This window comes from Mytilus edulis, chromosome 6 (genome assembly GCF_963676685.1).
Source record: "Mytilus edulis chromosome 6, xbMytEdul2.2, whole genome shotgun sequence".
NCBI classification, from domain to species: Eukaryota; Metazoa; Mollusca; class Bivalvia; order Mytilida; family Mytilidae; genus Mytilus; species Mytilus edulis.
The window spans coordinates 10,888,313-10,916,174 of NC_092349.1; the positions used below are offsets into that span (position 1 = coordinate 10,888,313).

At 33.3% G+C, this 27,862-nt stretch overlaps 1 protein-coding gene across 1 annotated transcript in view; it reads right to left on the reverse strand.

Moving 5' to 3' along the window:
* The window catches only part of LOC139527094 (uncharacterized), a 99,811-nt gene that overhangs the window by 40,180 nt on the left and 31,769 nt on the right, over positions 1-27,862 (reverse strand). Inside the window, exons 12-24 of the mRNA XM_071322367.1 lie at positions 25,977-27,300; positions 24,145-24,218; positions 23,725-23,826; positions 21,988-22,932; positions 19,338-19,550; positions 18,718-18,856; positions 14,102-14,268; positions 12,311-12,633; positions 11,214-11,429; positions 9,754-10,061; positions 7,611-7,731; positions 6,652-6,837; positions 5,636-6,347 (exon numbers count right to left, since the gene is read on the reverse strand). Of these exons, the coding sequence (XP_071178468.1) occupies positions 5,636-6,347; positions 6,652-6,837; positions 7,611-7,731; positions 9,754-10,061; positions 11,214-11,429; positions 12,311-12,633; positions 14,102-14,268; positions 18,718-18,856; positions 19,338-19,550; positions 21,988-22,932; positions 23,725-23,826; positions 24,145-24,218; positions 25,977-27,300 (4,830 nt within the window). The remainder of the gene's footprint in view (positions 1-5,635; positions 6,348-6,651; positions 6,838-7,610; positions 7,732-9,753; positions 10,062-11,213; positions 11,430-12,310; positions 12,634-14,101; positions 14,269-18,717; positions 18,857-19,337; positions 19,551-21,987; positions 22,933-23,724; positions 23,827-24,144; positions 24,219-25,976; positions 27,301-27,862) is intronic.

The window sequence follows — 27,862 nt, forward strand, 5'->3', positions numbered from 1 at the left end:
CGAGTTGGTTGACCGTTATGGAATAACCATATCACAAATGATATCGGATCGGATATGTTCCTTACGTCGTAACTACAATCCCCTTCCTTTTCCTGAATGTGACCTACCGAATTAGACTTTTTACCGGATGTTTTATCACATAAGCAACACGACGATGCCGCATGTGGAGCAGGATCTGCTTACCCTTCCGGAGCACCTGAGATCACCCCTACTTTTTTGGTGGGGTTCGTGTTGTTTATTCTTTAGTTTTCTATGTTGTGTCGTGTGTGCTGTTGTTTGTTTGTCTTTTTCATTTTTAGCCATGGCGTTGTCAGTTTGTTTTAGATTTATGAGTTTGACTGTCCCTTTGGTATCTTTCGTCCCTCTTCTACTACTATAGTTTTGGTCCTTAGACATATCGTTGTCTCTTAAAGGAGGATATGACAAAATGGCGGCAATCAGGGAATTGACACTCTAAATTAAAAATCCATGGTGATCTCTTATCTAGCAGAATAAAACTTTAATATCTATGAATTTGAGCATTTTTATACAGAATGGACATACTATCAATTTTTGATTTTTTTGCGAAGTTTCCCTTTAATACGAAATCGATCTTAAGAATGTACTTAAGTGAGGTTTTGGAATTTGTGTCAAATGCTCGGATTCCTTGGTGTTTTTTCATACAATACAATGTAAAATATTTTGCCCAAAACACCCATTTAGTTTGTAATATAAGATTTTATAAAAGAGGAACGAAAGATACCAAAAGGGACAGTCAAACTCATAAATCTAAAACAAACTGACAACGCCATGGCTAAAAATGAAAAAGACAAACAAACAACAGCACAGACGACACAACATAGAAAACTAAAGAATAAACAACACGAACCCCACCAAAAAACTAGGGGTGATCTCAGGTGCTCCGGAAGGGTAAGCAGATCCTGCTCCACATGTGGCACCCGTCGTATTGCTTATGTGATAACAAATCCGGCAAATAGTCTAATTCGGTAGGTCACATTCAGGAAAGGGAAGGGGATTGTAGTTACGACGTAAGGAACATATCCGATATCATTTGTGATACGGTTATTCCATAACGGTCAACCAACTCGTGATGGCGTTACGAAGGGATGATTTCAACTTCACCATTTGGAACTCTTGGTTTAATAGCTTCCTTGTGAGCAGCAACCCTCTATAAAGAAAATCATGATAGGAAATGCAAGCACGGGAATATCGTATCAATTGGGAGATATATACCTCGTATGCAAGTGCTGCTGGAATGTTGCTACTTAGAAATGGAAAGTTCACAATTGGAAAGCTGAAATCATCTCTTTTGTCGTAAAGGTTTGTTTTCAACCGACCCTCATTGTCAATTTCTATATTTAAGTCAAGATATGAGGCCGACTTAACTGTATCTGTAGTATCCTTTATCTCTAGCTCGATTGGATAGTTTAGTGAAAGAACATCATCTATATAGCGAAAAGTAGAGTTAAAGGATAGTGCTAACTTCTTATCTTTCTTCCTAAGAAGTTCCTGCATGAAGTCAGCCTCATAATAATAAAGAAACAAGTCGGCAAGTAGAGGGGCACAGTTTGTTCCCATTGGAATGCTGACAGTCTGTTGAAAAACACGTCCTCCGAACGTAATAAATATGTTGTCAATCAAGAAATCAAGCATCTTGATAATATCAGTTTCAGAAAATTTTTTGTTCGAATCAGAGTGATCCTTTACAAAGTAGGATTTATCCCTCCCTAAGACAAGATACTTGTATCTACGTTTCCTACGAAAAGGAGGTCCATGACCTATCAATATCTTTAACTTATCTTTATCCTTAATTGATGCTCTATCAGCTTGTAGTATCAATTTTAATTTCTTAATTTCTTTAATTTTTACCTAACCTCAGCTAAGTACATAATTTAGACAACATTTTACTTTTTCCCAGTTAATGGAAAGTGTCTGTCACTTATGTGAAGTTAAAAATTGTACAAACTTTTTTTAATATGCAAAAAAGCTCAACAAATGGTACTAAATCCCTCTATTTTAGACAAAACACTCACAATGGACAAAAGATATCCAGATATATAAATGACTGTTGGAATCCTGCAAATGAATAAATCACTTGATTGATGTTGATAATAATCGTTTTAGTATAGTAAACGCTAGTAATATTTTTGTCTTAATTTGGTAAAAGCATGTTGTTTCTGAGATTTTCATAATGACATATAACCACCATATTTAATACATTGAAAGTTTAAAACTAGTAGAGAAAAATATTTGTGTATGGTAAATAAAATCAAAACAACCATATTTATCTTTATCACGCTATCTCATACCCAGGAACATTGAACCATATAATTTAGGTCCGAACCAAATTACGAGATATCTTTCACCTCGGGGTCCGGGAAAACAGTCCTAGGGTTGCAGGGGAATCATCGGCTACAGGTACCGAATGTGTTCAAATTCAGGGTCTTTTTGCCCAGTAGTTGTCGCCATCACATACATGACCAATCTCTGATTGACCTATGCTAAAAGCTTAACGTTTCGTGAACTTTTTCGTTTCAGTTGATTCCAAATTTACATATTTCTTCTCTGGGATTTTCACTCACAAAATGTATTAACTTGTTATAGAGTAGATATTTACAGCTACAGATATCAGTAAATACATTGTTACTAAAGACAGGTTTTGGGGAAAGAGAAAGTCGAGAGCAGAGCACCTTTCTATGTTCGCGATTGTTTGAATTGACTGTTATGTCTTGAAAAAGTATAAAGCAAAATTATTTGATACATCCTCTGGAGTCATATTCTGTTATCTATATTTAAGAATTGAATGCTTATTTTTGTAAATTTATTGGGGTGTAAAAGCGTTGACCGAAGTACATTTTGTATGAAGCGCAGAAGCACCAAATGTGCGCATGGTCAACGCTTTTACAACCCTATAAATACTACAATACTTAGAATTACATCTTTTAGCTAGGATCATGAAAACATGATTTTTATCAAGTTTACATTTAATTCACCTGTTCACTTTATTGTGGGACCTCGTGTCATCATGAATGATATTTTTTTGTATAATGCAATTGCTTAAGGAATAACATGTAATGTGCAGTTAGCCAATCAGAATAACGTATTATAATGAAAAATACATCTAATGTAATTACATGTACTGTATATATATGTTTAGGCTACAGGTTAATTAATAATATTTGAAAAATCGTTACGTTTTGCTTTCGGTCAATTTATAAGTATGACCATATATGTGTAACAATAATAATTCATCATGTGACAGACGTGCAGACTAATCGGATGGCGATACCTGAAAGGAGGACATATGTTTACTCCATAAAAATGGAAGACAGTTTCAACAACAGATAAGTATGAAATTTAGACATCAAAGATTGCATGCAAAAATGAAATCGTATAAACTGCTCGTCTGTTGAATCCCTTGATGATAGAAGTATAGTAATTGGACTAAGTTTGTATAAATATTGTTTGATTACTTATGATGTTAATCATGTGATAAAAACCTTCATTCATTTCCATTGTCCTTTGAAGTATTCAACTTCAAAAATAAAACAAATCACTTATTATACGCAGTTTGTAGCATGTACTATTAACAAGGTAGCCCGAAGGTGCTGAATTTTCCCTCAAAATTAATTGGTTAACGTGTATGACGTGCATGTGCTTGTATGTGATAAGTTAACTTGAAGTTACGTTTAAATTAATAACGTTATTCACATATGTACGGCTACGTAGCGTTTTGCAAAAACACAATCTCGGCGGTTAAAGGATAAAAAGAATCATTAACTAGAGGCTCTAAAGAGCCTGTGTCGCTCACCTTGGTCTATGTGAATATTAAACAAAGGACACAGATGGACTCATGACAAAATTGTGTTTTAGTGATGGTGATGTGTTTGTAGATCTTACTTTACTAAACATTTTTGCTGCTTACAATTATCTCTATATATAATGAACTTGGCCCAGTAGTTTCAGCGGAAAATGTTAGTGAAAATCTACAAATTTTATGAAAATTGTTAAAAAATGAAAACTATGAAGGGCAATAACTCCTTAGGGAGTTAACTGACCATTTTGGTCATGTTGACTTATTTTTAGTTCTTACATCATGTACTTTGCTGTACATTATTGCTGTTTACAGTTTATCTCTATCTATAATAATATTCAAGATAACAAAAAACAGCAAAATGTCCTTAAAATTACCAATTCAGGAGCAGCAACCTAACAACCAGTTTTCCGATTCATCTGAAAATTCCAGGGCAGATATATCTTGGCCTGCTCAACAATTTCACTCCCTGTCAGATTTGCTCTAAATGCTTTGGTTTTCGAGTTATTAGCCAAGAACTGCATTTTACCCCTATTTTTTTATTTTTTAGCCATGGCGGCCATCTTGGTTGGTTGGCAGAGTACCTGGACACATTTTTTAAATTAGATACCCAAATGATGATTGTGGCCAAGTTTGGTTTAATTTGGCCCAGTAGTTTCAGAGGAGCAGATTTTTCTAAAAGATTACTAAGATTTACGAAAAATGGTTAAAAATTGTCTATAAAGGGCAATTACTCCTAAAGGGGTCAACTGACCATTTTCATCATGTTAACGTATTTGTAAATCTTACTTTTCTGATCATTATTGCTGTTTACAGTTTATCTCTATCTATAATAATATTCAAGATAATAACCAAAAACAGAAAAAAATCCTTGAAATTACCAATTCAGGGGCAGTAACCTAACAACGAATTGTCTGATTCATCTGAAAATTTGAGGGCAGATAGATATTGACCTGATAAACAATTTTATCCCACTTCAGATTTGCTCTAAATGCTTTGGTTTTTGAGTTATAAGCCAAAAACTGCATTTTACCCCTATGTTCTATTTTTAGCCATGGCGGCTATCTTGTTTGGTTGGCCGGGTCACTGGACACAGTTTTTAAACTAGATACTCCAATGATGATTATGGCCAAGTTTGGTTGAATTTCGGCCAGTAGTTTCAGAGGAAAAGATTTTTTTAAAGTTAACGACGACGGACGATAACGGACGACGGACGCCAAGTGAAGAAAAGCTCACTTGGCCCTTCGGGCCAGGTGAGCTAAAAAGCAGATCATAACAAAAAATACACTACGTTTAGAGAGATCTGGAAGAGGAATCTGAGTTTCGCATGAGGAAATATATTTCTTAATTTGAAATGGTTTCCTGAATTTTATATCGACGAACTCTTGAACAAAATTTCGTATTTTTATGCAAATCCCCAATTCAAAGTACTATCTATCTAACTGTGCTGTCGATATCCTCAACTAATATTAGTCCAACAGGGGAAGTTTTTAACCAGTGGTTGTACTAGTAATCAAACTAATGAAACCCAGTGTTTTGCTTCAGATGACCAAATCAAAAATGACTAGTATAGCAAAATCCGGACAAGAAATCAGAACTTTACTTAAATTTGATTTCCGATATTCAAGAAAATAAAAAAATTACAAACAAAATCAAGTGAAGTACAGGAACATTTTATAGCATCCATCGTGTGTGCTTTCCCGAGGAAATAGTAGGATAAACATTATTTCGGATTCGGTTTGGAGTTACTGTTCATTAGTCAGTAATGCGTCAGTAAACATAGCATACATTATACAAATATAGTCGAGTAAAATCACATACCTGTGTTATTGTAAGTTAATCTTGTTTCTGAGTACCCTCGTCTAGGATTTACCAATTTGACTTCTGCACCATCAACCAATGGTGCTCCAGTCGCAAAATAAGTATATTCGTCTTTTATAATAAAAGTTACATTGAGTCGTCGCTCTGAAGTAATTGTAATAGAGTATGGTAGACTAAATGTGGTAAGATTAGTATTTACAGCTATAGTTCCCCGTAATTCCCCTAACGGAGTTTTTGTTTCAACAGTGACGGCGAGAGATATGGTTGCTTCACTGAGAGCCGGAATAGTCAAACTACCTCGCAATTGTTCGTTAGCATAATTTACATTTTCTCCTTTCTTGGATAATACCATCAAACTCATTTTGGATTCATTTGGTATATGAATATTCACATCTCTTGCTGGAATATCACCGATATTTCTGATTGAAACATCAAATATGTTTTGAGTTCCACGGATGATGTTTTCCTTAACAGCAAATGGTTCGAAAATAAGTAACGGCTTTTTGATTGATAAATCAACATTAATTTGAAGCCTTTCATATGTTCTATCCGTTGTTGAAAACACAATATAAAATGTTTTCAACATTGGTTTTACATCTTCCATTTGGAAACCAAAACTAACAATTTCGTTCGAATGTAGTTTCGTCATGAAAAATGACTCTTCCTTGTTATCTGCTGATTTAAAAACGTGGACGTTTTGCACTCCATAAACCTAAAATGATAAAACAAAAGCCTCCTTAGAGCTTGAGTAGTTCATCTGGAAAAATATTGCTATTAAATTCCTTCTTTTCACAATGCCTTTAGTTATCGCTGAACTAGTTTGGTGTGTATCTTCTACAACATTATACAACAGTGTGTAAGACGATTGACAGCTACGTGTTGCCTTGCCGCAGTATGCATTTATCAATATATTATCAATGAGAGGTTAAAATAAAACTTGTAACACAACACTTGTATCATTTTACTTGAACAAATTTCAGCAACTTGTTAGGAAATAATTTAAAAAAATTGATTACCTTTGATGATATGTTACTAATTGGATAACCTCCAATATTTTTTAGAGTTGATACGTTTGCAAATACGGCTTGACTTCCGTCTATGTAACTTTTCAAACTAAGAAACTTCGGTTCGCAACGCATGCCTAGTATCACCCATGATAATGTGTTTCCTAAACTTTGCTCCAAACCTGGATGATATGCTTCCTTTATAAAAAGAGGAAGAAAAACAATTCATCAAATATACAAATTGTAGAATGTAAGCATTATTGCGGTTTATAGAATAATAATATGATAAGAAAGTAATGAACTTACTAGTAGTTACATAAAAACTCACAAACTAACGAATGATTGATTTGTTATTAACAACCAGTGACACATGTTTCTACATGTTCAACATCATCGGGATAAGGGAACATATTTTAATACAAATTCGTTAAGGTAGGAAAAATATTATTTATGAATAACATATGAAAAATATTGAGACAACATTTCAAGCGTTCGAAGCGCTTTTCTGCGTATTCCTTAATCAGGAACTCTCAGAGCCACATATTTACATCTATCGAATGCAAATGAACTTCAAGTATATTGACTTTTAAATAAAATTTAAAATGGAAATGGGGAATGTGTCAAAGAGACAACAACCCGACCAAATAAAAAACAACAGCAGAGGGTCACCAACAGGTCTTCAATGTAGCGAGAAATTCCCGCACCCGGAGGCGTCCTTCAGCTGGCCCCTAAACAAATATATACTAGTCCAGTGATAATGAACGCCATACTAATTTCCAAATTGTACACAAGAAACTAAAATTAAAATAATACAAGACTAACAAAGGCCAGAGGCTCCTGACTTGGGACAGGCGCAAAATTTTCCATTTATTTATCGATACGCGTGTGACAGACATTATTTTGCCCTATCATATCTAAGAAACAATTATCAAAACGAAATTTAAAATAACATTAGATTCATCAAGGCGTACCACTATAAATGTTCCTGCATCATCTGGTCTTGGATAGTACGTTGTCCTGAATGATGTAGAGTTATTGTTTTCATTTGTTGTTGTTAAGACCCGTGTTGTACCTGTTAACGTACTATTGATTCTAAAAAAAAATCAATTAATGATATACCATATGCTAAATTCAATATTTCAAAAGTTACTATCTTTGTGAGTACACAAGCTTATCAAACTATGTTTTGTAGTCATTTTGTTCATCAGTTGAAAGTTCAAATCTAATTAAAACTTAAAAATTCGACAATATTTCCCAACGAAACTATGAATGAACATAGAATAGGTTGCAAACAATTCAACAGTTCCAAACAGTAAACCAGGCTTACAATTTTCTAAACATACATATCCATGATGTCGTCTGCAAAACACCAACTTGAACAGTAAATTTGGTAGAATGTACTGAAACATGTGAAAACATTCCGTACATTTAAAAAAAGTAACCGAATAGTCCTTAAATATTATTCTCGTGTTTGAGATTAAAGACTTTTTCAAAACAATCGTATTGCAACATGAATTTAACTGGTTTGGGGATTTCCCCTTCTCGTTTATTTTAGTGCTGATATGATTAACAGGAAACTTTATTAAATAAAATCCTTGTTAATGAACTAAGAAATGATAAATAATATAAATTTCAGCCTTTTGTAGCCAAATATGACGATTTGGCGATACTTTTCGGTCATTTAGGTAAATAAGTATCTATTGTATCCATAAACCAATGACTATCATTTTGTTTTTAGAATTGAGCGTTCTTTATGAAGGTAAACCCATCAAAACACATATGAAAAAAATATTTGTTAGTGTTATTTATATTAATACCTGATAGGTTAATACCGATACTGGTTAACTGTTGGTATAATAAGCTCAGATATAAGTCGATGCTTCGGTGTTGACATTATTTATAACATTTAAAAACATGCCCGTTTACTTATTGAGAAATCATCAATAAGTAAGGTTTCCATGTTCCTGTTCAAAAGTTGATACTATTTGAATTTTTAGTTCCGGCTTGAAGCAGGTAGCTCTTTGTTGTTGAATTATGTCCAAAACTTTTGTGGTTTTATTTTAGAGCGTTTTCCATGCATGAAAGGCAAATCAAGAAACGCACTTATGACGAATGTGTTTTTCTTATTATACACTAGAACTCACCCGTGATATCGCGGGGCAGTTACTGAATTTAAGAAATATAACTATGCGTAAGCCTTATTTTAGTATTGGTATTGTCATCTGATAAAGTCATGTCGATTATAAGATACGCAGTTTTCTCTGTTTTCAAATCTTTCTGTTTGAACCTGTCGACCTGGAGCTTATCAATTATTGGTAGTATTAGTTAATTGGAAAACAAAAGGTCCTGGAATGGAGTATTTTTTAATCAACAACATTGTTCTATATTAGTTATAAATAAAGTTGAATTCTTTGATTCGCTGTTTTACGTCATGCCCGCTAAGAAATTGAAAATTGTATCTATACGCCTTAAGCCCAGATTTTCGGTATTCATATTGTTACCTTAGAAAGTCTTACTGAATAAAATACTACAATAGGGAACAATTTGACAATGATTGAATTTAGTAGTGTCAACCCTTTGATTATGACCCGTGTTTATAGCAAAATCCTAAATACACCGTTTGGTGGTGAGCCTGTCAGATGCGGAACGTACAGATACAGTAATAGGTAACAGGTGGCTATACTATTGGTATCGGTATCGAATTCGACCCGGAACTTGTTAATTATTGGCAATATTAATTTGTGGAAAACAAAAGGGTCTGGAGTGGTGTAATTTTTAATCTACACTATTGTCCTATATTAGCTATATATAAAGTTGAATTCTTTGATTTGCCGTTTTTACCCGATGACGGCTGACAAATTGGACCTCGTTATTTTAGTATTATAGATGTTATACTGATTACAAAAACATTAACATATAGAGTCCGAATCAAATTGTAATCATTCATCAAAACATATGTAACACTAGCCTGCCATTATCAATCAGAAATGGTATCAATCCTCAGTGAACAATAACCCCGGTTTGTCTGTGATGTTTATTTTGCTCAGTCTTTTACTCTTCTATGATATCTAAACATATTGTCATGTCAACAATAAGTTTTAAAATTGAACTCACATAAGTTTGATTGGGACGATCCTTGGTGCAATAAAATCACTGAATGCAACCTTTCCAAAAATTTCTATTTGTTTTGGTCTAGGTAGAATTCCATTTGGATTTAGAGATACCAGGTTAACAGAATACGAAACAGGTACAGTTATCGTCAATTCCATTCTATGTTTACCGACAACATTTGTTGCTTCTACGATGACTGAATAAGCTATTAGTCTTCCTATAACATTTGACCACAACAGTCGTCCAGTTCGTTCATCTATTATCATATTTCCTGGATGATCTATGAGTGACCAAGTTACAGGTATACTTCCCTTGGAAAACAAATTATAAGACAATAAAATAGTTACCTTATCTTCGACATGAATGGGCCTTATCAACCATTTGAATGAGATTTTACGAATGTGACCTACCGAATTAGGCTATTCAAAGTTGTAATAACATACGCAACAAGACGGATGCAACATGTAAAGCAGGATCTTTGTCTTTAGCCATTAGTTTTAAACGCTGTGTCTTCTGTACTATTATTTGTCTGTTTGTCTTTTTCAGTTTTATCCATGGCGTTGTCAATTTATTTTCAATTTATGAGTTTGACTCTCCCTCTGGTATCTTCCGTCCCTCTTTTTCAGACCAAAAAAAAGGATACCTTTTGTAAAAATTAAATAATAATTTGGTGAATTTTGCAAGTCTGTTAGAATAAAAAAAAACAGCAACAATGTAAATAATGCGTTCCCTACTCATTTGTTGACCGAAAATATTTATTACTATATATGTTGCACGAATTGATGGTACTTTTGCAACAATTTAAGGTTTATCCTGTAATCTTTCTTATGAATACAAAATTACAACTTTATGTTATTACCTCAAACCAAAATATGCCCACTGTTTGACTTAATTTTAGAAAGACAGTTTATACGTTCTGTAGATTTATCATGTACATAAATATATAAAAATTATATTGCTTAATCTTTATTCAATTTACCAGTCTTTTGTTCCTGAACCTTGATAGTAGTATGTCTCAATGACATTTGTCGTTTCTTAGAGAATAAGGTATTTATTGTAGCCACGATATTACAAGCTTGTCAACACTGAAGCAGTGAGTTCGAGGTGTCTTTTAGATATGTCAATCTAGGAGATTTAAAGGTTCATGGCACTTTTGTTGAACACTGTATGTCGTCTTTTAGTGTCATTTGGTACTTGTTTTCGTCGAGGTTAATGTTTAAATAACATATACTCAACAACCCAGTTAATACACATGTATACCAGTAAAAGTATAAGTATTATGAATAAGGTCCAGGAAACAGACAGGAAACAGACATTTATAAGCTATAATAAGAAGGAAAAAATTCAAAATAGACAACAGTAGTTTACCAATGTTCTTTAAAAAAGAGAATTAAAAGAAGTGAAAAAATAGCGGAATACAAAAACAAAGCAAAGACCTAATTTGATCTACTCAGACTTCATACCTGTGATAACTGCAGTTGGAAGTCGTACATAACCGATTCGTTTATGGTTTGTTGTGGAGGCTTAATAATAACAGGAGTTAGTAGCTCAATCGTACAATTTTCACCTGTCCAGGGAAGGTTGCAAGAACAACCCCCAAACAAACACTGACCATGAGGAGGCGATGCATCTCGTCCACATGAGCTCGGTGGACACGTTGCAAAATATAAATATTTAACCTATAAAAAATATAAGAATTCTAATACATAACAACATAACATTAGCCTTGCATATTAACATAACTTCAGTATATCTATCATGTTACGCATAAGTTATTAAAATATATATTAAAAGGATGAATAAAATAAATTTGATGTATGTTTGCAAAAAATGTAAAACAACACGTTTAATTATTTATTGCGTCCGAAGCGCTTTTCTGGATTTACCTTCATAAGGAACGCTCAAAGCCAAACATTTGAAATCCGAAGTTGTGTTAGTACCCAAAATTGTTAAAGAGCTATATGTTGCAAGTAATATTTAAATAATGAATAATGTAGTCAGTATAATTTTGTATAATGCTAGAGTTTGCATTCTGTTAGAATGTACGCTATGGATGTTTACTCCATCCACATTTCGGTCGCGCTAAACATGAATTTTAACAATTATTGTAACATTTGACCATGCTCATTCAATTAGATTCCTTTTTCTATGATGATTACTACAAATTTTTGAAATACTTCAGGAATATATTACATTAGCTGTGTTTGGCACACATTTTAGCACAAAATTCCTTTCAACTTCGTACTTAATTTGGTCTTTTTAACTTTTTTTTATTTGAGCGTCACGGATGAGTCTTGTAGAGACCAAACGTGCGTGCAGCGCAAATACAAAATTTCAATCCTGGTATGTATGATGAGTTTATTTTTTTGGTCATTAGTTCTTCGTGGTTTATGTCTAATATATATTTAGTTTTCGTATGTTTAGATTTAAACGTTCGTAATGAAATCTTTATAAACATATAAGTTACAAACATAAATGAGACCATGGTAATGACTGTCGGGTACAATTTTTCTGTGAAAACTTGAGTTAAAGTGTAAATTAAATGCCTGAATAAAATCACCTTATTGTTGCTGTACTCTAACCCATCCGGAGAAATTTCAATACTAACAATTCCATCTGCATGCCTGGGAGCAGAACAGACCACATGATTCCAGGCAACCCATACACCGTTCACAACGTCTGTGTCAAATTTACAATAATAAGTATCTGTCTCTGGAAAATTGTGCCCCCAGACATGTACGTCATTTTCTCCTTTATCAAGGCCCTGATTTGGTATTACGTTCAACACTGTGAGCAAAGCTTGACAGTCCGGACCATAGAACGTGTCACTGCAAATGTCACATAGACTTCCTGTCCATTGTGCATCAAAACAATCACAAGTCCCTATATACATAATAAAAGACTCATAGGAATGCTCATTTATCTATCATACATTAGAAAAGTGTAAATTGCATGAATAGTAATTGATTAAACTCAAATTTTAAGTATCTGTCTGTAGAAAATTAAGCCTCCTCAAGACATACACGTATTTGCCTCAGGTGACAACACCGTTATTTGGCATAACATTCAAAACAGTCAGCAAATGTCGACAGTTTATACCATGGAATGTTTTCCTGAAGTATCATAGAGAACTCCTGTGCACTGCGCCCCTACGCTTCATCCCATTCATAGGTTCTTTAATATATTATTGAAGACTCATATGCAAGTTGTTTATTTAATGCACTTAATAACGTACAGCTATGTATGGTGTGAAAAACTATTACTGTACAAGTAAATAGTATGTAAGTTATTCATCTTAAAAATTAAAACAGACTGTTTTAACGATTCTAAAAATAATACATTTATGACTTTCAAATAATATTGATAACAAGAATGTGTCCAAAGTACACGGATGCCCCACTCGCACTATCCTTTTCCATGTTCCATGGACCGTGAAATTGAGTTATTATCTAATTTGGCATTACAATTAGAAAAATCATATCATAAGCAACAAGTGTACTAAGTTTCAAGTTGATTGGACTTCAGCTTCATCAAAAACTACCTTGACCAAAAACTTTAACCTGGACGGACGAACGGAACCACAGACGGACGGACGGACGGACGGACGAACGGAGCCACAGACCAGAAAACATAATGCCCCTCTACTATCGTAGGTGGGGCATAAAAAGTAACATCACAAAAATACTGAACTCCGAGGAAAATTAAAAACAGTAAGTCCCTAATGAAATGGCTAAATCAAATGATAAAACACATCAAACGAATGGACAACAATTCCATATTCCTGACTTGGTACAGGTATTTTCAAATGTAGATTGATGTAACTCATGTAGTCTTTCATCTTTACGATAATACGTAGCATACTAATGTTCTCTCTTAGTATCTTATTTATCTGGAATACAAAAGTTTACTGAATAAACCATTAAATGTAATAAATACAGTTATAACATTGGTTGCAATGAATTACATTGATTTCCCAGTTAAATAAATACCTATAATTTCACATGTGAAATAAACGTGGTTATTTCACTCTCTGACGTCATACAACAATAGGCGTTGTCAAGACGTCGAGAATAGCGGATCAAAACAAATTGTGAATGCGTAGAAAAAATATAGAGTTCCTTACATGTTTTACATTAATTTCTTTAAAAAAAAAGTCATTGGCCAATGTAATAAAAAGAATAACTACATTGGTAATTAAAGAATTCAAATATCGAAATTATTTAACTCTTGACCGAACAACACTTATAACTAACTCATGCGCTACGCACATTCGTGAATTAATGTGTTGTTCGGTCACTCGTTGAATGATTTTTCTCTATTTGAATTCTTCGATTATTTATTTTATAAATACCTGTATTCAGATTACATTCCCCATTCTTGCAGTTTGGACACGGTTCACAGAGGGTGCCCCAATGCGACGGTATACACAAACCACAGTTTTCACCAGTAAATGTAGGAGCACATGTACAAATATCAGGTCGAATACAGAAACCATGATCACTACAGTTGTTGACATTACTGAAATACATATTTAATATTTATCAGTATAAAGAGATAAAGGAAGATGTGGTGTGAGTGACAATGAGACAACTCTCGATCCAAATAACAATTTTAAAAAAAGTAAACCATTATAGGTCAATGTACGGCCTTCGACACGGAGCCTTGGCTCACATCGAACAACAAGCTATAAAGGGTCCCAAAATTACTAGTTAACACCATTCAAACGGGAAAACCAACGGCCGAATCTATATAAAATTAAAAAAGTTTTTTATGTAATTTGATTGAATTTGGGTCATCGGGGGGTCGACTTGAGTAACTAGTTCATTAATATTTTATCTTGCCAACACTTATGTAGTGACCATGTTGGTGCAAATATTTGTGGTTCTTTTCATGCTGTGACTTCTAACATTGTTTTGTACTGTGATGTCGTTCGTGGAAGATGTTGGTTGTAAGTGTGCGGGTTACGAGATGTAACGCCTTTTATATTATTTATTTGTGCGTTTCTTTGTGCTGACTGTTCTTTCGTATGTTTGTGCTGTATTCCTGTCACGTAGTGAAGTAATTTTTAGCGATATTGTTTTACATAGCCATGAAAGCTGGAGGTTTGGTTAGCCATAAAACCCGGTTCAACCCACCATTTTATCTTAAAATATTCTGTATCAAGTCAGGATTATGGCAGGTGTTATCAAACAGATTGTTTCTATTTATGTTGGTGTTTGTAACTGTTGCACGTCAGTGTTGTTGTCCGATAATAGTTGATTGGTTTACTTCAGTTTTAGTTTGTAACTCGGGTTTGTTTTCTCTCAACAGATTTATGACTTTCGAACAGCGGTATAATATTGCTGCCTATATTCATTCGACAATAAAAAAAACATTACGCAATTTTTTTTTTAATGCAAACAAATTAAGCATGGCTGTCTAAATCGACCTCTTCCCCAATTTAGTAGGACTCGTGGTCAACAGTTTGGAGTAAGTTGTATGGTGCTAATTGCAAAAATATATATACGAAATGATTAGTTTGTTATATGGATATAACTACAATATAAAATCCGTCATTCGTTTCATTTAAGTCATCAGCGATAACGGATTGAAAGAGCAATCAGTCAGCTAGAATAAATCAGAATTGAATTGAAAGTGTTATTATAGTGAAATAATTCCTTTATAGCAGCCAGTCAGTATTGTTTAATTAAGCTAAGAAACATTCATGATGACTTATTCCATTGCAAGTAATAATTTAACCTCATTGAATTCGTATTTTTGTGAATTTCAATTAAATCCCTTAACTGTTATTAAAGGGAAATTATGCCAGCATTTAAATTTCAACTCAGGTGATCACAAAAAATGTCCTTATGAAGGTAAAAACGATGATGAACATATATTTTTAAACTATTATATACAATTAAACAAACCAAGAAAAATACAATTGCACGAGTCCGTTTCTATTTATATCTATATTTAAGTTTATATCGTTTATATGACAATTGGAGGTTTTGTGAGGCTAACTCGATAGGTGTTTAGATAGCGTCAAGACTAAAATACACACGAAATAAAGCTGCGTGTTATCGAGCCCGTGCCCTATACATTGTTTATTTTAGACTTTTTATCATTCGGATTAATGTTTTACATGGTTTTAAATAAAATATAAAATTTGCATCAATCGGGAAACATGAATGTGGCAGCTAGGGTCCCTTCAATGTAACAAATGACGTCAATGGTAACGTCACGTCACGGTCATACGCGTCGGTAGGTTTACTCAGTAAAATCTACGTTTTACGAAGGCCAAGCATAAAATACAAAACAGTTATCTTCTAAATTAAATTTCCTGATGCTCATGAAAAAGAGAAGTGTGAACGTAGCAAATCCTCCTTTCGTTATTCACTTCTGTATTTCTCGGGTTATGGGATGATACGTATGGTAATACATGTTCCGTATTATTTACTGTGTTCTTCAATCTTCATCGGTTTTGAAGATATATGACCTTTGTATGTTCTATTCCATATATTGTAAAGTAAAGTGTTTGGATACTGTCTTTCTGATAATATTAAGTTTGTTTTATCTTTTCTTTTCATTTTAATACTAGAGACAATAAAACAAATTCCTCACCCCTTTGTCAAGTGCTATGGGGTGTTTTGTCAAACTCTACTACATGCTAGTTCGTGGTTTAGTTTTTACAGACGCTATAGGTTGCACTTTGTAAATACAGCTGTTTCTCAAACCACGCCTCTTTTTGGGGAGATTTAGAATGTTCATAGAAAATTAATTTTGTTTACATACTGGTTCCCAGTTATGCTCTCTGTGTTCCATTTCATAGAGACATAACTTGGGAATTTTACCAGTAAATATACATGTACATAGTGTTTAAATTAAAATCTGTGGTAAACCTTCATTCGAAGTAGGGGTAAGAAAATAAGCGTTAGTTTAAACTCTGAAAAGTTCCGGGCATATAAACGTTGAAACTATGCCGCACAGCCCTATATCTTGACCTTTGAAAAAAGTTATAGTGCATATGAACTTTCAATTCTAGGATAAGATATTTTTCAAAACTTCATAGTAAAAGTTGTACAGTTTTAGCCGTAAAAGAAGTTATTATGGGAAATTGCATTGTCAATATTTACAGAAATGCAACCTATAAATAAAATGAGGTTTGCAATAGATACCAATCCGAAGCATCGTGAAGTTCTTGCTCAGGATTTCCAAAATTGAAGCAAAAATAATTCTAATCAAGCCCTGCCAACACCTTGACCAACACGGATTGAGTCTTGGTCTTAATATGATTAACAAAACAGTTGTAAAAGAACACGAAAAAAATCTTCTTGGATCACAAAGACATTTAAGACCTCCCATCGATACTACTACTGCTAGCTTTACCACCTTTACTTCTGTGAGTGGAGATCCACTACCTATCAAACCAAGGAGTGGCTCAACCCTTGGACAAGAAATGAGTTTCGTCATAGAATGATGCTAATCAAAGCTTTGAATCATGATCTGAAACCGTGGTTCTTGCGTCTAAAATGGAATTGTTTCCTTTGACAGAGCTGACATTTTTGTAGGTAGCCTACTTTACAAAGGACACTTAAGCTATGTTTAAGGGAATGCATGGACATAAAACATCACGAAATATTCGAACCAGAATATTTGAATGTATATGAAGGCATTCAAAAACTGCAAATGCGATGGATACAAACAATGAGTTTGACCTAAATCAAAATGAGTTACAAGGAAGAGCATCGTTCCGCACATGTACAAAAAAAAAGATAAGTTGGTAACAAAATGAAATCCGCGGTTTTTTCTCACACTTTGGTCAGATTCTAGTAAGATCCATGTGTTACATCGACAGCGGGGAGTGCATACTATTAATATTGATGGGTTTTTTTTATTTTCCAAACAACTTCAAATTTCAACTCGATGTTTCGAGCATCGGCAGTAAATGACGAAGCCAAGATTGGCTTGGGCTAACTATCCTGATTCGTTATTGATGTTCCCTTTCGATAAAAAAAAAAAAGTTCAAACAAGCAAGAAGAAACTCAACATCAATCTTTTATCATTGATATGAGTTTATTTACAACCACTGGGTCGATGCCACTGCTGATGGAGATTTTTTTCCCCGATGGTATCACCAGCCCAGTAGTCAGCTATTTTGTGCTGATATGAATTATCATTGATATGGTTATATTTATAAATTAACTGTTTACAAAATTTCGAATTTTTGATATACTAATAAAGCTTTGCTACCTCAGGCATAGATTACCTGAGCTGGACTTGGCAAAACTTTTAGGAATTTTGGTCCTCAATGCTCTTCTACTTCGTACTTTATTTGGCCTTTTTAACTTTATTGGATCCGAGCGTCACTGATGAGTCTTTTGTAGACAAAACGCGCGTCTGGCGAATACACAAAATTTATTCCTGGTATCTATCATGAGTTTATTATCAACAGCTATTTCCACATGTGTCAGTGCAATTATATAGCCGTTTCACAGGATACATACCATAGTTAGTTGTCTAGATGGATCATAGAAGCCTTTCAAAAAACAAGAGTAACAATCTAGACACATCCATGTCTTATCACTAATGTGTGCAAAAGTCAACGTCACGCCTGAATCTAAACGATGTCCATTCGTGTCCACATTTTTTTGAATTTTAGGTCATCAATATTCATATTGCTCTTCAACTTTGTACTTCTTTGACTTTCTATTTTTATCTGAGCGTCACTGATGAGTTATGTGTATACGAACTGTGTCTGGTGTTTCAAATTATCAGCCTGGTACCTTTGATAACTATCAACAGAAACAAATTAAATTGTTAACTTTTATAGACTCGGAACTATTTAATCTATGGTCAGTCTCATTATAGTATAGCAAGTATCATATTTGTAAATCAGATGCACTTGCTTTAATCTATTTTCCCCAAATTTTGTCATATGATGCAATTATTAGATCATTTTGTATTTGATATATCAGAATCACAAACCTGCATAATGCATAAATACACTGATGTCCACTCCAACCACTTTTACATTGGCACATGTTCGATCCAACGCATAATCCATTCCCATAGCAGTTATGGACTCCTGAACAATCATAACCTAAACACTTTTCACCGGCCCAACCTTAAAATGATAAATTTCAAACATGTATATCGAATAAATAAAAGATTATCCGAAACGGTATGATTTTAAAAACTATACCAAAACATTTAAAAAAAACGGATGACCATGGCTGTAGACGTCTTTATTCAATGTCTAATAAATCATTGCTTAAGAAAAATCAATAGTATGCCAACTGATTGTTCCTCAAAATGTTTCAGGAACAGATGCATCAACAGAATGTCGTATAAATATTTACGTTTCCTCTCTCGGCAAATATTATTTATACTGTACTCGTTCGGAAGCCAATTTGACCGTCTCGAGAGTAGTTGTATCTTTTCACAGTCAATCAAGTGGGAAAATATAGTGTGTTATGAACGAGTTGGAATCAGATGTTTAATCACTATATAATTACATTTTGATTCTAGCACATTTTATTTTATATTAAAAATGGTATATTCATTCATCGGAGAATATCATTTACAATATGTTTTAATCTACTTACCAGAAAAACATCTACATTTATTTGGGCTGACACATTCACCATTGTAGCTGCAGTTATCGACACCAGAACAATCAATGTTTCTGTCAGTCAAAATCGAAGTTATATTAACCAGTAACAAAGTACTATCACGATGAAAATCAAATATTCTCGCGTATGCTATATCGGTATTGGCATTTCCCCACCAGTTGTTAGAAGCGTTTACAGATGATGTTCCTACAACAGTAAATATTTATATACATGGTTAGATTACCATTGAATAGAAACTTATGTTTGCCTCATTTACCATTGTGATAGCTTAGCTCTTATGAAGTATGGTACAGGAATTGTGAACATTTACCAGAACGAACTGGCGAATGGCTTATCGCTAGTTTGTGGTTCACATTATAAACATACGATGTTCAACATCGCTGATGAAATATTCCTGTCTTGCAAACAAATAAATGAACTACATATATTATCACATGCATCTTTATCTATATTGGGATCGTATGCTAATAATAAAACTTCAGAGGTTAAATCAATGTGATTAGTTGTATCTACTGCTAAAATATTCATCAAATGTTGATACCTTATCCGAAATTTATGTATTCAGTCTTCATTTTTTTTTTTATTAAGATATACTTTTTACAAAGTAGGATGGTCCAAAGCACTTGTAAGACCTTGAGTCATATAGATGGACATTAATTTTGCAGATAATATTGCTTTAATGTCACATCTTAATTTATAAACTAAGGATAATTTGCATTTAGAATTTTTTTTGACTTCTTATCATGGCCATTTTTGTTCCAATATTGTAATATTTTGAAATATTGATTTACCAAAAAAATGAATAAAACATGTTATAGATTCTGTTTTTCTTGCGTTTTTTCTGTTGTTATTACTAGTACATGTGTTGATATGTGAAGGTTGACAAACTCGCATACAAATGGTATTTTTATCTAGTATTTAGCACAAAACAATTAAGTGTACACTAGAAACAAAACATTGTGATTGTAATAGCTGGAAGAGACTGATTCTGACTTTTTCCTTATATTTAGCATTGGCATTTTTTTTGGGGTCTCAAATCGTAAGAAACGATATTAAAGATTTGTTTCAATTTTGGTAATGACCAATAATAAGCCATTGCGTCTTCTAAGGGAATATCAGTGTGTGATAGATATATCAAAAATGTTTACCCTTTATCGTAGGAAAAATGCCAAGGTGTTTGACTATCTGACAAAAATTTCTATTAATTTTTTTTTCAAAATATTCATTAGAATTGAACAGTCATTTGCGATTTGCATGATTTATGTCCATACCACATAGACCAGGTCAGCATTGTTAAGATTATGATATGGAAAGATATATACTGAGTGCCAATGAAAACGCAACACTTGGTTTTTCAAAAATAAAATTTATATTAGAAATCATAATCTTTCAAAATGAATTGTTCTTGAAAATTAACAATTCTAACAATAGATCAACACAAATGTTTCATTGTCATCTTTGGGCGCAATAGATAAACGAAACATCCAATGTCGAATCATCAAATCACAGTCCTCACAAAAAATTTTACAACCCTGTTGTGCAGCGCAATCTCGACAGCGCCGTGGAATTGATCATCCCGGACGTTTAATGTGATCTCGAGGAATGTTATTCCACTTGTTCTGTAAAGCAAACTCAAGCTGACATTATGATATTGGTGGTGGTTTTCATCGTCTAAACCATGTCAAATCTGATGCAAAATTTGCTCTATCGGACCTAAATCTGGCGAAACGCACGACTTTTGGCCAAGGCGGGTGCCAAACGTCTATATGTAACCACCACTGACGATTTTTGGTACATAATGAATGATTTTTGGTCTACAGAATTCGATGTTTACACCAGACGGCCGTTTAGATGTCGGCTGTGGTCCTCTTTAACCGTTGAATTTCTGCGCAAATGGTGCTTTACTGAAATTGATCCATAGGATCTACCGCGACCACCATTGAACTCACGTGACCTTTGGACATCCATCAGAGTCGATATCGGATATGTTAAAGACCAAATGTATCGGTTTTGCTGAGCGTTTCTTGCTTTTTGGACCCCGGGATGTGGCTTATCATTACTGATCCATTTTTGTTGAATTTGTGGATGATTTGGGTTATTGTATGCTGTGAAAGGCTTCATTGGATCATGCGCGAAACTGCAGGTCGCTGGTTGTCAGAAAGTCCTGGCATTTACTCAGATGTTTATTGCAGTTTCCTTACAATAAGGGCAGGAAAATTCATGACATTAGCCAAGCTTTAAATGACAAAATCGTGAAAATGGTTCGTATGTTGAAAAGCGGTGAACTCGGTTTATGTCCGTTCAAAATAACCCTTACTTCGCATTTGTTCCAAAAATCACCCAACCGTAAAGTTGTCGACAATTGTCTTTAAAGTCATTTTCAACCAACTTTACAAAGTTCTATTTTAAAATAAATAAAAATTAACAGACTTTTTTGAAAAAAAAAAAGTGTTGCGTTTTCATTGGCACTCAGTATATTTATATCTACATATACTTTAAATTTAACTATTTAGTAGTCCATTTGATATTTCTTTTAAATTTTATGGCTACCTGTTTATTACCTTTACTTGTGCACACCTGTATTCTAACATTTTTGTCTTTTGCATCTTTCATTTTAACATACCTTTCATTTTTACATATATATCATACGGTGACATTGGATTGTCAAATATGTTGTGGGAAAAATTAAAGTATTTTGAGTCTAACGTGACTGTTCCAACGGTAGTTTCTGTGGTCAAAAACTGGTTATAATAGAAAACACCTTTGAAAATTCCAGTAGTTTCACTTGAAACCAGATCAACAATGCAGTCACTAACCAAATGTCTGAATATATTAGTAGATATGTTGAACATTCGTTCCTTAAATTCTTTGTTTCCCTGTGCATATGCTTCAAGATAACATTTTCCAAGACCTTCACAACTGCAATATTCAACTGTATTGTCATGAAAAGTCATGCTTGCGTTGTTCCATGTCTTCATATTTATGTGACAAGTATTATAAAAAGTATTAAAACCTATATCAAGATGACCAATGTACTTGCTCGATTTATATGCCGTATAAACAATCGACAAGGCATTGTTTGTTATGTTTGAAAATATATTATACTTTATATTAACTCTATTTATTGTCCATTGACTCTGAATTAAAAATTCCAAACCGTTTGAAGAATTTGTAATTCGACAACTGTCAATGGTAATGTTACCAGACTTTGACCAATCTCCTCTGAATCGGACATTAACGGCTGTTGAACATTCAGTAATATTGCTGGATTTGATATTTAAGTCTCCAAAATATTCATCCATCTTTATACAGGTAGAAGCATTTGTGATATTTACATTGTAAACATTTATTATTCCATTTTCTGTAAAGAGTATTCCACTTTTCATACAGTTTCTTATATTGGTCCCTTCAAAATCATAGGTATTAACAAGTGAATTATCCGGTTTGACTGTCAAACAAGACGTTCTTGAATTGGATATTTGACTTCGTTTCATTTCGAACTTGTTAGAAATTGCTGTAAAACCTTTCATTGTGTGTGCTATGTGAACATTGTTAAAGGTGGAATATTCTACAAAAAAGTATATAAGTCGAAACATTTATTATTTTCATACAAAATCATGTACACTATCAATAAAATTGCAATTATAAAAGTTATAACAAAATTATATGATCAATGAAAAGCAGTGTAATCAAACAGTGGTTGTTGTTTGTTGATACGGCTGTTGTCTGCTCTATGGTCGGGTTGTTGTCTCGGGTGTAAGTATGATCCTTGTTGAAGGCCGTACGTTTTACACATTGTGACATGGATTTGAATTTGTCTCATTGGCACTTATACGACATCTTTTGATGGGGTTCGTGTTGCTCAGTCTTCACTTTGCAACGTTGTGTATTGTGTACTTATGTATTTCTTTTTTATTTTTTATATTTAACTATGACATTGTCAGTTCTTTGTCTGTGAGTTTTAATGTGCTTCTGGTATCTTTCGGCTCTCTTTTATATTTAAAATTAGACATACTCAATTGGTTACTTTTTTCAGAACTGTTCTATCACGATAATAAATTACTATGTTATATGTAGATAAATAGACCCTAAACAGAATCAACTTTTCCCTACTTTACAAAAATAGTCTCTATTGACTAAATGTACCAAATGGTTCAAATTTATCTAATTATATAAAAAAAAAATGTAAACTTCAAATCCTTATCAAAAACTGTACTTTGTATGACCAACTTATTAGCCGAATAAATTGTATATACCTTGTAAAAAGTTATAGAAAATTAAAAAGCAAACCTAGTAATTTAAATAAGAATAAAATGTCATTAAGAATTCTTCAAGTATATTGATAAATGTATTTACTCACCATTGCTAGTAGATTTTAACACGATTCCATTCCAAAACACAGCATCATTAATAGAGGTCAAGGTTGTAAATTCACTGATTCCGGTAGATATCTTCAATACTCCTAAATATATAGTTTCTATTTTGAAATGAATCGCAATATTTCATCTACATCTCTTTTATGCATACATCTTTATAAGCATACATCTCCCGTAAAAATGATAGAACAAAGATAAAACATTTAATTTCATGGAAAATTATAAACTGGACAGCAATTACAAGAACAATACATCAACTACATTATGTTAATTGCAATCCGATTTTGTTTTTAAATAATCCAGTGCTCCGGTAGAGCAGACATGTCTCAATGCATATTTTATAATTGCTCCGAATAATTCTGATAAGAGTCAAATTTACATAAAACGTATATATCATTACATACCTTGAATATATATGCCTCTGCTTTCTTTGAAACGCAGGACTGCACCAGCTGATATTGTCAAAACATGACCCGGTCTAAAGTATAAAATAACGGTACATATTCCAAATAATCGATTATAAATAACATAGTGACTGTTACATGATAATATTAGAGATCAATAATTCAAGTTTGTAGCTTTAAAGGTACCTTTCACATGTTTCATGCAATTTATGTGTTTTAAAGGGTTTTTTCTTTCTAAAACGAATGAAGATAATAGCGCAATCAAAATCCATGACAACATAAAAGGCAAATTACATTACAGAAAAGATTGCTCAATTTCCATCAAAACTGGCCGTATTTCAGTGATGTATGTTGCATCAGTGACAAGTTGTGTAACGTATTATAAAGTTCACAATTGATGAAATGTTTACGATTACGTATCATACATTAGCGGATTTGTGTTTGTCTTTGGTCTAACCAACTGTCATACTTGCGCAAATTTGAAATAGAAACATGTTTTAATTTTAAAAGCAGTGACACGATTGTGCATGACAGATACATCACCTTAATTGGAAAATAAAACTAAGCTCTCCAAAAAACACAGCACCAGCCAATCATCATCTTATCAAAACAAAATTGAGTGTAGATTTGGATAATTCGGGAGCGTAGAAAGTTCTTGTTACATATAGAAACTCGCAATCGTTTAACAGGACAAAACATATCTGTTAATATCATAATCGAAGAATAAGGGATTGCAGTCTGGACTTAAATCAACTATGATTTGAATGTATTGGCGAATTTAGAATGGACATTTGCAAACGAAATGATGTAGTAATGCGTATCAATCACAAAATAGTTGTATACTTTTGAAAATAGATCTCTATGTGATCGTAACTTGAAAATATAAAGATATTGAATGATTGCCAATAAGACAATTTTAAACCATAGACCAAATGAAGTAAACGTAGAAGTGTGCAATGATAGATCGCCCGACAGTCTTCTACATTTATGATCGTACCAAATAAAAAGCTATAAAAGGCCCCGAAAAGGTACAATAATTCAAAGGAAAACTCAACAGCCTGTTTTATTTATAAAACGATAAACGCAATTCAAAATTGTATATTTGAACAAACAACCGCTGAGTTGAAATATCCTGCATGGATTGTGACAGGCACATGCAGAATGTATCGGGATGAAAAATGTTAGCAGACGCCCAACTATATCCCTTACCTGGGATTGTGGTATTACAGCGCAATAAGAATAATTGCAAATGATTTACTTCTGTCAACAGATTGATATTTATAGTATAACTAATCGCCGTATTTGAATATCAAAAATAAGACAACGCGTGACCGAACGACGCATGGATTAAACGAGTGCGCAGCACGAGTTTAATCCATAGCGGCGTTCGGTCACAAGTTGTCTTATTTTTTATATTCAAATACGGCGATTAGTTATTCTTTTTATTACATTGGCAAAATTTGGCTTTTTTATAAAATTAATGTAGAAAATGTAAGGAACTATATCTTTTTCCTACGCATTGACAATTTGTTTTGATCCGACGTTATCGACGTCTTGACAACGCCTATTGTTGTATGACGTCAGAGAGTGAAATAACCACGTTTATTTCACATGTGAAATAATCGGTTTTTATCTAACTGGGAAATCAATGTAATTCATTGCAACCAATGTAATAAAAAGCATTAAAACAACTAAGAAAACACTAAATATACATATCACTCAGCTGAGATTTATTGCAATTACTATAAGCTAGTTAAGGACCAATAAAAACTTATAAAAAAGGAAAGGAAAATAGATGTACATATGTGTATAATAATTATATCTATGTATACCTTACAAACAAAGCTCTTGATATAATAATGGGTTCGGCGATCATTGGAATGGTGAAATTTGTGGTAATTTCTCCGCCAAATGTTCCTTGCACATCAAAGTTGTTTTGAGTTGAGGAAACTAATTGCTTCCTATTGTCATCAGTATAAAACGGAATATAATTGACAAAACTTTTATCCATGTCTCTTTCGAATCCGCAAACTATCTCTACAATTTCCGTTGCCACCGTTTTACCCCAGTAATTAAAAGTAGCATTTATTTCAAATGACTCTCGGAATGTTGGTGCTCTTAAAACGCATACATCTGCATTTAAGTTCTTTAGATGATTATTGGTTACTGTTACTGGCTGGAAGCTGTTAAGGTCAATCAATGTTTCAGTTGCCCAGTCGCCAATGATAAAATTGTTCTGAATTGCAATTGTTCCGATCGAATGTCGTACATTTCCTGTAAGAAGTATAGTTGTTTTTGCGACATTCCCATCAAACGTGTTCTTCTCAAATTTTACATCACCAACGTTCTGGAATTGAAACTCTAAAAGAGCACCGTATGTGTTCGAATTGTTCACAAACAAATTTCGGACAATGTTAACGAAAGCCATATTTTCGTAGTAGGAATTGAAATAGATGCCTATCGTCTTGTTCCCGTTAATAAATGTATTATTTTCAACCTGAAGCATGCAGTCACCAAAGTTAGCATAACCGAACTTAATGTGTATTCCATCATTGATATTATCTTTAAAAACCGTGTTTAATATTTTAACCTGAAACTTGGAATTGCCATTTCTTTCAAGATATACATATGATATTCTGTAAAACGAATATATTGAAAATCGACGGTAAGTATGGTCTGAAATAATACAAGAATCTACCACAAATTCTTCTGTGAAGTATTCTTTAATTGCATATTTTACATTTCGGGATATGTTTGACGAGCTTATAGTAATTCTTCCTCCAAACTCTTGGTAAACATATATTCCAGATTCAGTATTCCCTTCAACTTTACAGTGAGAAATTACAACACTTGCGTTCGCTTTGATAACAATACCATGTATCTTATTTTCACTAGCAGTACATTTGTTAACCTCAAATACCGTTTTGTTCATTTGATATCCCTCTGTTACAATTTCAATTCCGCTTTTCATATTATTTGAAGCGTTTAGCTCAAATATGGTCACATCCGATATATTGCTGTTGACATAAAGGGTAAATCCGTTTAAGGCTGAATATACAGATGTTACATTGTGGATGTATGTGTTCATACTACTTATATGAATGCCCGATGTAGTGTTTGTTACAGCTAAGTATTCCAACTTTGATTTAAAGTTACCTATTTTAAAGAACAATAATTATTGTAGTATTAATCATTACCTATAACATAATTCGTAAATGCCGCAAATGATTGAATAAAAAAGGGAAACCACAATATAACATACATTTTTAATGTCATCAGGTAAAATGATTTTTGTATGCCATCGATAATTGTAAGTATCGCTGAATTCCTCCAAGTACACATAAGAAGGATTTTTTTAATAAAAAGTGAACTCCAAAATTAAAACGAATTGCATATGCTAAGCTACACAAAAATGTTTCTTAAATCTAAAAGTCACTCTTACATTACAAAACCATTCATGTTTGATCATTCAATGCTTGCGAAACATCCATGCTATTTTTTTCAATTAAAAACCAGAGTTATCACGATATCCTTTACAATACACGTATTTCAGATAAAGGCAAAGGTAGTACACTGGTGTTCAAAAGTCATAAATCGATCGAGAGAAAAACAAAACTAGGTTACAAAATAAAACCGAGGGAAATATATCAACTATAGAAGAAAAACAAAAGAATAGCATGAACATAAGAGTGCAAGAAAAACGAACGCCAACAATCAT